The 13,050-nt window shown below is 53.7% G+C and overlaps 1 protein-coding gene across 3 annotated transcripts in view; it reads right to left on the reverse strand.

Annotated features, from left to right (window-relative positions):
• ABR (ABR activator of RhoGEF and GTPase) overlaps nucleotides 1-13,050 on the reverse strand; it is a 194,515-nt gene that overhangs the window by 92,484 nt on the left and 88,981 nt on the right. For all 3 annotated transcript variants that reach the window (XM_040243817.1, XM_040243821.1, XM_040243818.1), the window contains exon 2: nucleotides 7,581-7,765. In XM_040243817.1, coding sequence (XP_040099751.1) covers nucleotides 7,581-7,765 — 185 coding nt within the window. The remainder of the gene's footprint in view (nucleotides 1-7,580; nucleotides 7,766-13,050) is intronic.

Genomic DNA, 13,050 nt, shown 5'->3' on the forward strand with positions numbered 1-13,050 from the left:
AGAACAAGAGCTTATAAAAGGTGTGCCCTGGTGGTTTAGTGGTTAGGACTCTGGGCTTTCACTGCCATGGTTTGGGTTCAAAACCTGGTCAGGGAACTGAGATCCTGTAAGCTGCAAGGTATAGCCAAAAAAAAAAAAAGGTAGGTGCTCAGAAAAACACATAGTGAATAGAATTGACCTCAGGAGGTTTACAGGGCAAGACAAAGGGTCTCCCAAGAAGATAAATCAAGAGGTTCAGGTTGGGTGGATGGTACCTGTGGAAACTGGGCATCCACCGTGACACCCTCCAGAAGGGCCTCTGCTTCCCAGGCATGCTGGGGGGCGGGGAGGGGGGGTGGCACTGAGCCACCTCTGCTAGGACTAGAGTCGGGGTGGGAAGGCCCAAGGACAGCCAGAGCTGGGGACCCACGGAGAACTGGGTTCACATCCCGGGAGAGGGTCAAAGACAATCGCCTGAGGAGCTGGCCTCCTGGGATGCAGACTGTGTTTTCACAGTTGCTGTGTCTCTTGGTCCTCCCAGCAGCCCTTCCAGATAGGAGGGAGCTATCCTTATTTACAGCTATGGGGACTAGGACTCTACAGGTTGTTTCAAGTTACAGAGCCAGGAAGACGTCAATTGCGCACGCCAAGGCTTGTCCTGGACAGTTGGCAGAGCAGCACGGAGATGAGCAGCCGCCACTCATCAGCTCTGGGGCCTCGGGCGGGTTGTGTCACCTCTCTGTACCTCAGTTTTCACATCTGGAAAGTGGAGCAGTTACAGTGCCTACGTCCCAACGTGCGCTGAGGACTAAATGAGTCAGTGTTTATAAAGTGCTCCAACAGGGCCCAGCCTTCTGTAACTGCTATGCAAGTCTTTCTCTTCTTTCTGTCACACAGGCAGGAGGGTGTGTATGTGGGGGGAATCTGTGTGGCCTTCCAGATAGAAGCGACCAGATCATAACCCTGTGGGAGGAAAGTCCACAAGAACAGTGGTCCCCAACCTTTCTGGCACCAGGGACCAGTTTCATGGAAGATAATTTTTCCATGGACTCAGGCTGGGGGAGATGGTTTGGGGATGAATCAGGTACTTTACATTTATTACGCCCTTTATTCCAATTATTATTACATTAGCTCCACCACAGGTCACCAGGTTATTAGATCCTGGAGACTGGGGACCCCTGCTCGAGAGCATGATCAGAGCCTCATGGTGGAAAGAAAGCGCTAGCACCCACTAGTGGAGGAACCAGGTGCATGCGTGCATGACGTGCTAGGTCACTCAGCTGTGTCTGACTCTTTGTGACCCCCATGGACTATACAGCCCGCCAGGCTCCTCTGTCCATGGGATTTTCCAGGCAAGAATCCTGGAGTGGGTTGCCATTTCCTTCTCCAGAGAATCTTCCCAACCCAGGGATCGAACCTGCATCTCCTGGTGGATTCTTTACCACTAGTGCCACCCGGGAAACGGGAGGAACCAGGTGAAGATGATGGAAAAGAGTCCGTGGGTAAGTCCAGCCTGCCGCAAGGACATTCCTTGCCATTCTGTGCCCTGGTAGAGCCCAGAGGCCATCCAGCCTCTGCCCCTTGGCGGCTCAACTATGCGGCCAAACGTCTCAAAGTTAAGGCATTCTCGGGGCAATTTCACATCTGTTGGTGGGAGTTATGCAGGTCAGTTGGCCTCCCTGCCCCACCCCCAAAGACTCCAGAGCTTCAGGGGCAGAGGATGGGTCTGGCTGGGCTCATTCTCCTATCCACCGTCCTGGGATCTGCAGGAGATGAACCGACCTTCACTGAGTACAGGCTGCTTTGGAAGTAGCCTTACAGCAAGTGTGAAGCATGCTAATGAACCACTATCTCAGCACACTAGCAGAGAGAGAGAGACCCCAGACAGGCCGTGAGCACTGCGGGGATGCTCCAGGTTGCCCAGGTGTGGCAAATCAGGGAAGCCCAAATTCCATCCAGGTATGAAGAGGTGGGGGTGGGGGGGGATGCAATGATGAGCCAGAGAGGCCAGGGAAGGCCAGCTGTGGAGGGGCTGAGGGCCACAACCAAGGCACTGTGTCTCCCCACTTCCTATTTACATCCTCCTCGACTCGGATAAGCCAAGCAACTGCCTGAGCCGTAGATTCCTCATCTATAAAATGGGGGCTCCTCCAGCAGTTGGAGGGCTGGGTGGCAATGAAGCCGGGCACCCAGTGCAGCACCTGGCACGTAGCAGGGCCAGACAGGCTCCTTCTCTTTGCAGTGGGAACCAAAGATCCAGAAAGGAGCCACGAGGAGCAAGGCTGCAGAGGCAGGAGGTTGGTAACTTGAGGAGCAATGCCTAGTTTTATCTGCAGCTGGAAACCCTTGAGAGATGTAAAGATCAGAAGCAGCCCCAAAGCCTCCCAACCAAGGTCTCAAACACCATCCGAAGGGAGCAGACTGGGAAGCCAGCTGAGAGGCTCCCAGCTCTCCACGTGGCTTCTCCTTTCACCTAGAAGGAAGTTCCTTGTCCTGCTACCTCAAATCCTGAACTACAAGCCTCCGAACAGACCAGGAAGGGAAGAGGGGCCAGCGATTCATCCCCTGAGACTGCATCCACCTAACTTCCCTGCTCCCGAGCCATCCTGGTGCTGGTTGGTTCGATTCTACAACACTGGGTGAACACCCCTAGGCGGCCAGGAGTCGCTGATAGGGTCCACAGAGATGACTGGGGATCAGAGCTCTTGATGTCACGGGCAGACGTGCCCTGCAAGTAACTGTGCACACTCCCCAAACAGCAGAGGGCTCAGCCATGGGCTGGGAAATTTTCAAGGGGAGGTGTTGTCTGACTGGACCTGGCAGCACCACACAGACGCCAGCGTCAGAAAAATCCACATTTAGGGACTTCCTGGCGGTCCTGTGGTTAAGACTGAGCGTCCAGTGCTGGGGGCGCAGGTTCAATCCCTGGTCAGGGAACTAAGATCCCGCATGCCATCATGGGCCAAAAATTAAAAAAAGAGAAAGACCCAAGTTTAAATACATCTTTGGCTCCTCTGGCTGGTCTTGGGCAAATATGTCACCTCTCTGATCTTGGATTTCCTCAGCAGTAAAAATGATGATCATTGCACCTACCACCTAGTGGTGTTTTGTTAGTTGCTCAGTCGTGTCCAACTCTTTGTGACCCCATGGACTGCACCCCTCCAGGCTCCTCTGTCCATGGAATTCTCCAGGCAAGAACAGTGGAGTGGGTTGCCATGCCCTTCTCCAGGGGCTCGTCCTGACCCAGGTGTCTGGAGCTGGGTCTCTCACATTGCAGGCAGATTCTTTACCATCTACAGCACCAGGGAAGCCCACATAGGGTTGCGGTGAGCCTTACACAGGACAACCCATGTAAAAGGCTCAGGGTGAGTAGCTGTGGGGAAGAAAGGGTGTGGGGGAGGTGGGGGATGAGAAGGACGACAATGGTGATCATCTCAAATATCCCCCACCCGTCTTTAAACTATCCTGCCCTCTGGAGTCTGAAGCCCTCAATTCAGCAGCTGGTGCAGTCCGAACACGTACAGACCTGCCAAAGCGCTCCACCTGGCACCATCTTACGGGAGCTTCCTGACAGCCGTGTGAGGTCAAGAGGAAGGGGACTCTCAGTGTCTTCGCCTGACAGATGGGCCAACTGGAGCTCAGAGAGGTTGAGTGGCAGTCCTCAGGCCACACGGCTAGAAAGTGGTGGCACTGAAAGGACACCCAGATATTCTCTCTGCCTTGTGCCCCTTTGCAGTGTGCCTCCCGAGAGGGGAATCAGAGGAGTCCATGGTTTGCAGGGCGCACGCTTTTCTGTAAGACCAGGGTCCTGGCGGAGAAACACTTAGCCGCCCTGTCTCTGAGAGTAAGCCCCGCCCCTCCATCCCAGGGGGAAAGCAGGCCCTCTGCTGAAGCCACCAGAGGGCGCTGTGCTCAGCCCGGGTTAGGGGAAAGGAACGCTCTGCAGGGCGTTGGGCTTCACTTTTGACACCTCACTGGGCTGCACACTGGGGCAGGTCTAAGGCACGAAGCACAGTGAGGCTGCAGCGGTGAGCTGGGGAGTGAGGAGCATGTGTCCTGCCGACACCAGAGACTCAGTTTCATCTGGGCTCCTGCAAATGCGAGGACAGATCCAACCCCAGAAAGGAGACTGCAAAAGCAGAGTCAGTCCTTGTCCTGCAAACATTCATTAGACCGGGTCCTTACCCCTCTTAAGGCTGGTGAGGACAGTCTTGTGGGCCGCTGTCACCAAGAACTGAGGACCCACAGCGCACCAGGCCCAGCTCTACAGGCCTCACCGGGGCTATCTCAGTCTGTCCTCTCAACAACCCTTCAGGTTTTTAGTCCTATTTAGACACGAAGAAACTGAGGGTCAGACACTGATGACACTGGTTTAAGGTCCCATTGCTAGAAAGCAGCACATGTTCATCTATCCAAAGCTCATGGCCCTGCCATTCTCTGAGCTGCTGGGAGAGTCTGACCGTAGGGTTGGTTTTATGAACAAAACTGACGGGGCCACAGGTGCCCAGACATTTGGCCAAACATTACTCTGGGTATGTCTGTGAGGGTGTTTCTGGGTGAGATGAATGCCTGAAACAGCTGACTGAGCAAAGCAGTTTGCCCTCTCCAGTGTGGGTGGGCCTCACCTAATCAGCTGAAGGTCCGGATAGCCCAAAAGGGTGACATAAGGGAGAATTCACTTCAAGGTGGCTCAGTGGGAAAGAATCCGCCTGGCAATGCAGGAGATGCAGGTTCAATCCCTGGGTGAGGAAGATCTCTGGAGAGGAAATGGCAACCCACTCCAGTATTCTTGCCTGGAAAATTCCATGGACAGAGGAGTCTGGTGGGCTACAGTCTATGGGTTTGCAAAGAGTCGGACATGACTGAGTGAGTGAGCATGCATACACGAGGCAGAATTCACTCTCTGCCTGTCTTCGAGCTGGAACATAGGTCTTTTCCTGCCTTTGGACTCAATACGGACTAGAACTTCCACCATCAACTCTCCTGGACTTGGACTGTAATTAACTATTCCATCAGTTCACCTGGGCCTCCAGCTTGCTGGCTGCAGAACTTGGAACTTCTCAGTTTCCATGATCTAGTGAGCCAGTTCCTTTTAATACATCAATTCTTCCTCTGTATCCTAAAGGTTCTGTTTCTCTGGAGAACTCTAAGGCAAAGACTTGTTCCTTGGGCTTCCAGGAACAAGTCAGCTGCGTATTTGGCTGTGGAATATCCCGGCTGCCAGAGGCCGTATCTCTGAATGTCTAGAACAATCATCTGATTTGGTCCAAAAGTCCCCTTGTTCCCAACGCCCCAACAGGAAGCCTGGCAGGGAGGGGACCTGCCTGGCCACATGAGCAGAGCCAAGTAGCAGAAACCTTGGCTTTCTTTTTCTTTCCTTCTTCTTTTTTTTTTTAATGCTGAAACAGTTCCTAAGTACTCAGGAAGAAGTGTGTCAACTCTCCAGCGTCCCATTATAAACAGCAATACTTTCTGTGTCCACTAGATGGGGTCAGTGGCACAGCAGAACAGGCAGAAAGGCAACTCAGGAGAGAAGGTAGGCAGGCAGAGGGATGCATGGGGTTGGAATCTTCAGTTGGGATCTTCAAATTGGATTAATGCTCCCCAACCCTATCTTGTATCACTTGTAGCCAATGGTGCAAAAGTTAATCCTGGGGTTTCCAAGCCCTTTGGCCAGTTTTCACTGTAGCATCTCTTGAATTTTAGTCCTCAAACCTAGTTCTCTTGTGAGTCACCAAGCAAAATAGGCAGTATTGTAGTAAAGGAAGTCCTTGCCCGGAAGCCCCAGGGCTCCAGGCGGGGGCATCTCCCTGTTATGCCTGGGATCTGTTTCACTAGAGAAAGCACCTGAGTACCTTTCACCAGGGCATCTAAAAGTTGATGGACAAGCATTCCTGCAAGGTGGTCATGTGACAAGGAGGAAGGCAGAGAGGGGAAAGGAAATGGCTTTTCTCTCCAGCAAGCGGTTCTAATCTGGCCACATGTTCTCAGCTCTCAGCCAGCATTCCTGGTGCTGGGTTGAGTCCTGCAGTGAGTCTTTCTGTGCCCGCTCACAGGGGCAATGACGGACACTCCCCGGGATGTCTCTAAGCCCTGATGTGGTCAGAGACCCAAAGGCAATGTTGGAAAGCAGTCTGCACCTTGCCTTCCCTGCTTGGAGTCAGTTCAGGTCCCAGAACACCCTCTCCTCCATCAGTAGCACATCCTGCCCTGCAGGTCCACGATGGCTGTCTCTCACCTGCCACCATTCCCTGGGACCACAGGACAACACCCCAGAATGCTGGCTCTGGGGGGCCTGAGCCTGACCAACATCCTTGCCCATCATCTCCTCCTCCCACCTCCCCCCCCCCCCCACCATCCCTTTCCAAACTTGTACTGCCTGGCAGCTGATAAGCTCTGCCTAGGCCTCTGTTGCCATGACAACAATGTGGCTTCCCCCAAGTGGGAAGCTGGTTGCCAAGGCCCTTGTTGCCAAAGGCTATAACAGCCACCCTGGTGTGTGAAGAGGGGGTGAGAGCTCTCCGCAGGGGTGGAGGGTGGCCGAGGAGGTTGGGAGGAAGGGAAGCAGGGGTTTCTCAAGAAATGGTAGAGTCCAGGCAGCCTTCCGGCTGGGACGAGCAGCACTGGGCCCTGAAGGAGAGAAACAAGTATCTCCTGGCATCTCAGCAACTGCTCCTCAAGGGTAGTAGAGGGAAGAAAGGGGACCCCCTACAAAACACAGCCGGAGAGGCCCCCTACCAAGCAGGACCGAGCAATCCAAGCCCCTCCCCGGGCAGAAGAAGAAATGGTTTTGATTCTTCCCAATTTCAGAAGAACAGCCCCAGGAAACCCTTTGTCTCACTTCTCTTGTGTATCAGACACGCGCACAAGCTGGGTTCAGACAGAGCCAGTCCCTGTGGCCGGAAACAGCATTAACTACTAGGATTGCAAACCTCCACATGTCTTATCCCGGGCCCTGTCTCAGAGCCCATCCTCAGTACTGCTCGTGAAATGCTTCTCTTTGGAGCAGAGCTCTCACCAGTGGACAAGAGGAGAGGAGGACACCATGCGGGCTCATTCCCTTCCAGAGTCAGCAGAGGAGGGCTGGACGAGGCCGGGGTCCTCAGGGAATGCTACAGAGGCCGCTCACTGCCCCCCACCCATGGCCAGCACCAAGGCCAGCCTTGGTTTGCGGAGCCAGTGTCTGTGCCGTTTACAGCCTTTAGGTCACGTGAGGAGTCAGTGCCCGGCCCAGGCAGGAGAGCCTGTTCCCTCCACGAGGCCCCATCCTGCTAGAGAGGAGCTGAGAGAAAAGGTTGAAAGTCGTGAGGAGCCCAGGAGGCAGGGGGAAGCAGATGGCTGGTAGAGAGGCAAGGACAGGTACCGGGTGGCACAGAGAGCAGCAGGTGGCGAGGGGTGATGGTGGAGGGCTAGTCTGAGAGCCCAGGACCAGAATGAGATGCCCAAGGGCACCAAGAACGGCCAGGCCCCAGTTTCCAAAGTCCAGCACCCCAGGAGCACCCTAAGCAGAGCCTGGCCCATGGCACCCATGCCTGCCTACCCCTCCTCTCCCCCCAAAACCTCCTCTTCCCCATCCTGGAAGGAAAAGCAGGGGTACCTACCCCAGGAGCCAGTCCCTCGGGTGGGGTGGGGGAGATGCTGTCCCCGCCGCCCTGGCTCCGGGCGCTGAGCTGCGGCGACATGGTGGGCGACTCGTCGATGTACGGCATGGTCTCCGAGCCCTCCGGGGGCCCCTTCTGCTCCTCATTCCCCTCTGCGTCGTAGTCCTCTGCCCCGTAGCTGAAGTCTGAGACAAGGAACAAGAAAGGCCACTGAGAGTCCTCCACCAGGGCTGCCAGGGACTGGTAGCGCAGAGGGCGGCGGCGGCGGCCCCCAGCTGCCATGGCCCCGGCCCCACCATCCACGCCCGGCCCGGGCAGGGCTGCGCGGTCCGGGACGCCGGCAGGCACCCGGCGCTGCGGTTCAGGGGCCCCGGGGAGTCCAGGGGGGGCGGCTCCGTGGTTGCCACCCGCTTAATAACATGTCAGTCGCGTACTTCGAGCTGCTGTTTCCTTTGCCTCCTGCCTAATTCCAAGTCTAAAAATTAGCAGTGGGAGCAGGAGGCAGGACGCTTCCAACTCTCCTCTGAGTCACCATTTCGCTTTTTATAGGGAGCAGGGAGGTGGGGGCGGGCCGAGCGATGTCACTTCCTGCGCCCCTCCTCCTTGGGTACCATTGGTACTCAGAGCCCCATCCCTGGCTGGTGGGGAGCAGGGCAGGGTTCGGGGGAGGGGGGGTGGGGGCTGAGGCAGGGCCCCCGAGGGAGCCCTCGGCCCTCGGAACAAGGCTCCGCGCAGGTCGGAGCCCAAGGCTGGCAGAACGTGGGCGAGAAGGCGGCCGGGGCCTGGCAGGGACCTGGTGGAACAGCAGAGTCCTCAAAAGCCGGCACTTATTTCTGTAATTTCCACGGAGGCTTCCTTCGGAGAAGGAGGGCAGAGAAGGCCGTAGGGAAGTCAAGCTGCCGTTAACCCTGCTGGCGCTGCCAGCACCACTCGGAGGCCAGAGCCCACGCAGACACCCCCTCCTGGGACAGCAGGCCGGGTCCGTGGGGCAGCCAGGACAGGACAGCACCTGAGAAAGGCCTCCATCCAACTCCATCGGTGGCGGGGGGGGGGGGTTGTCTCTCCTCCACCCCCAGCCCTGGCGGGGTCTGTCCCATCACCTGCTTGGACATCACTTCCTCCAGGGTGCCCTCCCTGGCGTCCCAGCTCGGAACTCCTACAGCGTGTGGCCTTCTAGCACCCCTGGTGATCCTGCCCATCTGTCCCTGAACCCCTGGGGTGGGGACTGGGTGTCAGCCCTCGCTGAGGGCCCAGCACCCGCGGCTGACACGCGGCGGGGCCTTGAGCACGTGTGCAGAGAATGAATGGGCAGAGGAATGCACTGTGCCACTTGGGTCCAAGGCTTGAGCCAAGTTCTCGGTGGGGGCCCTGGCTCCTCCACTGCAACAACATGCCAGCGCCCGGGGCAGCCGGCAGCCTGAGAATGGTGTCAACAGGTCACCAGGGCGCCCAGCCACGGCCACACTCAATCCAATCTGGCCCTTTGGCAGCTGAGGCTGCCTGCCCGCCCCCCACGGCCTCACTGCACCTGTTCCTGCTGACTTCCTCTCCTGTGCCGAGGGCCCATTAAGCTGTCAGGGCCGTGAGCTATTATTTTTCTTCCCAGGACAGGCACCCACGTGAAGAACCACAGGACCTAGCGACCCAGCCGCTGGGATATGTGTGCCCTGCACTCGGGAAATGGGACCCACTGATGGGGGCACACAGGAATTCTGCTGTTTCCAGGGGCCGAGAGGGAGGAAGAAAAGCCACAGCATTCAGCCTGCCCGAGTCTGGCACTGTGAAGGGGCCTGGTTGTTTGGTGAGACCACTCACTCTGGAGAAGCCCAAGGGAATGAAACGCCACATTAACCCTCCGTCTGTTCTCCAGGAGGCTCCAGGCTGCCCTATTAGTGCCTGGAGTCAAGGTCAGGGGTGTGAGCTATGATGAACCCTGCTCTGGCCAACAGTTCAGACTCCAGCAGGCTGCACTGATTCTCCTCTACACTGACCAATTCCCAGGGGTCACAGGACCAGCGCCTTCAATCTCAGGACATTTCCCCAGGGCAAGGGCAGAGGGGCCACAGGGAGGGTGGTGAGGCTGGACTCTCTCTACTGCACAGTCTGAAACTGCCTGGGTCATGGCAGGGTGGGAAGTTTGCTGCCAGCTTCCCCAACGTGTGCCCAATTCATCCATATCAGAGTGGGGGCCATGGACCACAGCTCAGCCCAGCCACGTCGGTGAAGCTGCTCTCACTACAGCCAGTTCACAGACAGAGTCTCTGAGTCTCAGAGAGCTTTGCACAGAAAGGATCTCAACCCAAGTCTGTCTGTCTCCAAATGCCATCTTTCCCCTTCTGAATCTCATTACTTTCTAGAGAAATCTCTTTCCATCAGTACAAGGATTGGAGAAGAAGCCCTGCTTGCCAGGGGAGGCTGACCAAATAGGTGAGGGAAGAGTGGCAGCCACAGCAGTGGGGATGCCCAGGGGTGGAAGAGGATGCCCATAGAACTCTCTCCAAATTCTCCTGGATACTGCCCCTTTCATTTCATACTCCAGGAGACCTCAACAGCCCAGGAAGCCAGCCAGAGACCCTGGAAACTCCTACCAGAAAAGACAGACCTACAGAAAAGATAGAGACACCACCCCTTTGAGAAGGAAGGAGCCCTAGGAACTTGGAGGATGTAAATCTGCCAAACACAGCCTTCAGTCTGCGTAGGTCCCCAGATAGGAAAGCTGAGTGGACATGGCTAGGCCACCAGGTGTCAAAAGAGGGAGAAGGGGGTTTCCCTGGTGGTCCAGTGGCTAAGACTCTGCACTCCCAATGCAGGGAGCCCAAGTTCCATCCCTGGTCAGGGAACTAGATCCCACATGCTACAACTAAGAGTTCTCATGCCACAGCTAAAGATCCTACAAGCTGCAATGAAGATCAAAGATCCCGCGTGCCATCACCAAGATCCGGTACAAAATAAATAAATACTATAAAAGAGAGAGAAGGTAGAAGAGGCTGCTGACAGCCAATATCCATTTCCCCTCCTAGTATCAGAAATCTCATTATCTTTGGAGTGGCAGTGTGCTCAGTGGCTGCTCTTCCTAGTGGTACAGGGTATGTGATGAAGTTCTGGCCAATGAGTATTAAGTGGATATGTGTGGAACTTTGAGGAAAGTTTCTGAGATTGTTTCAGCTAGAATGTATTTCCCCACCGTCTCCATGCTTTCTCCTTCTGTTACCAGTCTGGAAAGCAGATAGGATGGCTGGAGCTCCAGCAGCCTTACTGAACCACGAGGTGACCCTGAGGTTAGAAGCCAGTGCTGAATACAGCTGAGCACAAAGCTAGGAGCCTGGGCCAGTGATGGCACAGGGAGCCAACATACCACCCCAGGGCTGTCTATCTCTGGACTTCTTCTACATGAGAGAAGAAAAATGCCTGTTATTTAAGTCACTGTTATTTAGTTTTTATGTTATATGTAGTCAAACCTAATTATAACTGATCCAGATGGTTTTCCTTGACATTCTATCTGGGTGCTTTTCCTACTGCCTTCACTGTTCCTTCTAGTATCCTTGGTAGAATCCTCTTTCTCTGTCCACCCCTTAAAAAAATTCCTTTTTTTTTTTTTTTTGGCCACACCTTTGGCTTGTGGGATCTTTGTTGCCCAACCAAAGATTGAATCCACACCCTCTGCAGTGGAAGTGCTGAGTCCTAAACACTGGCCCACCAGGGAATTCCCCCACACTGTTATTCCTACACTTCTTTACAGGCTTCCCTGATGGCTCAGTAGTAAAGAATCTGCCTGCCAGTGCAGGAGATGTGGGTTTGATCCCTGGGTCAGGAAGATCCTCTAGAGAAGGAGGTGGCAACCCACTTCAACATTCTTGACTGGGAAATCCCATGGACAGAGGAGCCTGGCAGGCAACAGTCCATGGGGTCCCAAAGAGTCAGACATGACTTAGTGACTCAGCCACACATCTTTATAATAGAATACTGCTCAGCAATAGAAGGGACAAGTGACTGAGACACAAAGAAATGACTCTTTACAGGCATTATGCTAAGTGAAAGAAGCCAGATACAAAGGAACACATCTTGTATGGCTCCACTTACATGAAGTTCTAGAACAGACAAAACTAATTTACGCTTGGAAAAAAAAACAAAACAGCAGTTGCTTGTAGGGGTCACGTGGGGACAGGATTTGGCTGGAAGGAGCACAGGGAATTTTCTAAGGAGATGGAAATGTATCTTGACAGGGATATGTGGGTACACAGTGATGCATTCATCAACTTCATCAAACAGTACACTTAAAAGATTTGTGCATTTCACTAAATATTGAACTCTAGTTGTTTGATTTGCATGTTAATGTGTCAAAGTGAAACATACCTAATGTTTGCAACTTACCCTGAAATACATACAAAACAAGATGCATTGATGATGTTCAAGAGGGATGGATAGATGTGTGATAAAACAAGTGGAGAAAAATGATAATTTAGACTCAGATGGTGGGTCCAGGGGGGTTCACTATAAGATACTTTAAACTTTTAGGTAGGCTTGAAATTTTTCACAAGAAAATGAGGGGGGAGAAATTGGTGTTCTCCAGGCTTCCGTCACTTCTTTTACGCCCCTCTCCCAAATTTTATTTATATTCTAGGGAGAGGTCTGGGCTACAGACCATCTCTTTGATTGTTTCTTTCACATCTCCACCTCCAGGAAATTCAAACCCAACCTTTTCCTGAACTTAACGTGCTAGATTACTCCAGTTGGAAACCAAGGAGTCATTCCAGATTCCTCCCTCTTCCTGTTCATATCCTACACCCTGAGATATCCCCACTCCCCATCCTTTTTCCCATCCCCATCAACTCTTACAAGGACAATACCAACACTCTTTCCCCGTGAGTGCCAGACTACAGATCTGATGATTCAAAATTCAACAGTTCCCCATTCACTTCAAGGGCACAAGCCAAACTCCTCAGCAAAAGGCCTTTCTTGGCCATCATTTGACTCTTCCTTTACAGAGTCATATTCTGCTGTTCTGTAATATCAGACACTTTCTAGGTATGTCCCTGCAAGCCCCTATATATATATATATATATATCCAAATCCTAACCTTTGCACTCATAAATGTGACCTTATTTAGGAAAAAGTTCTCTGTAGATGTAATTAAGTTAAGGATCTCTAGAAGAGATGGTCTTAGACTAACTGTGTGCATGTGTGGTAAGCTGCTTCAGTCACGTCTGACTCTTTGCGACCCTATGGAATGTAGCCCGCCAGGCTCCTCTGTCCATGGGATTCTCCAGGCAAGAATACTGGAGTTGGGTTACCATGCCCTCCTCCAGGGGATCTTCCAGACCCGGGGATTGAACCCATGTCTCCTGCATTGCAGATGGATTCTTTACTGCTGAGCCACTAGGGAAGCCCTCTAGACTAAGACGAACCTGAATCAGATGATGTGTCCTTGTAGGTAACAGCAGGGAGAAGACATAGACACACAGAAGAAGGT

Source organism: Oryx dammah, unplaced genomic scaffold, assembly GCF_014754425.2.
Source record: "Oryx dammah isolate SB20612 unplaced genomic scaffold, SCBI_Odam_1.1 HiC_scaffold_8, whole genome shotgun sequence".
Classification (NCBI taxonomy): domain Eukaryota; kingdom Metazoa; phylum Chordata; class Mammalia; order Artiodactyla; family Bovidae; genus Oryx; species Oryx dammah.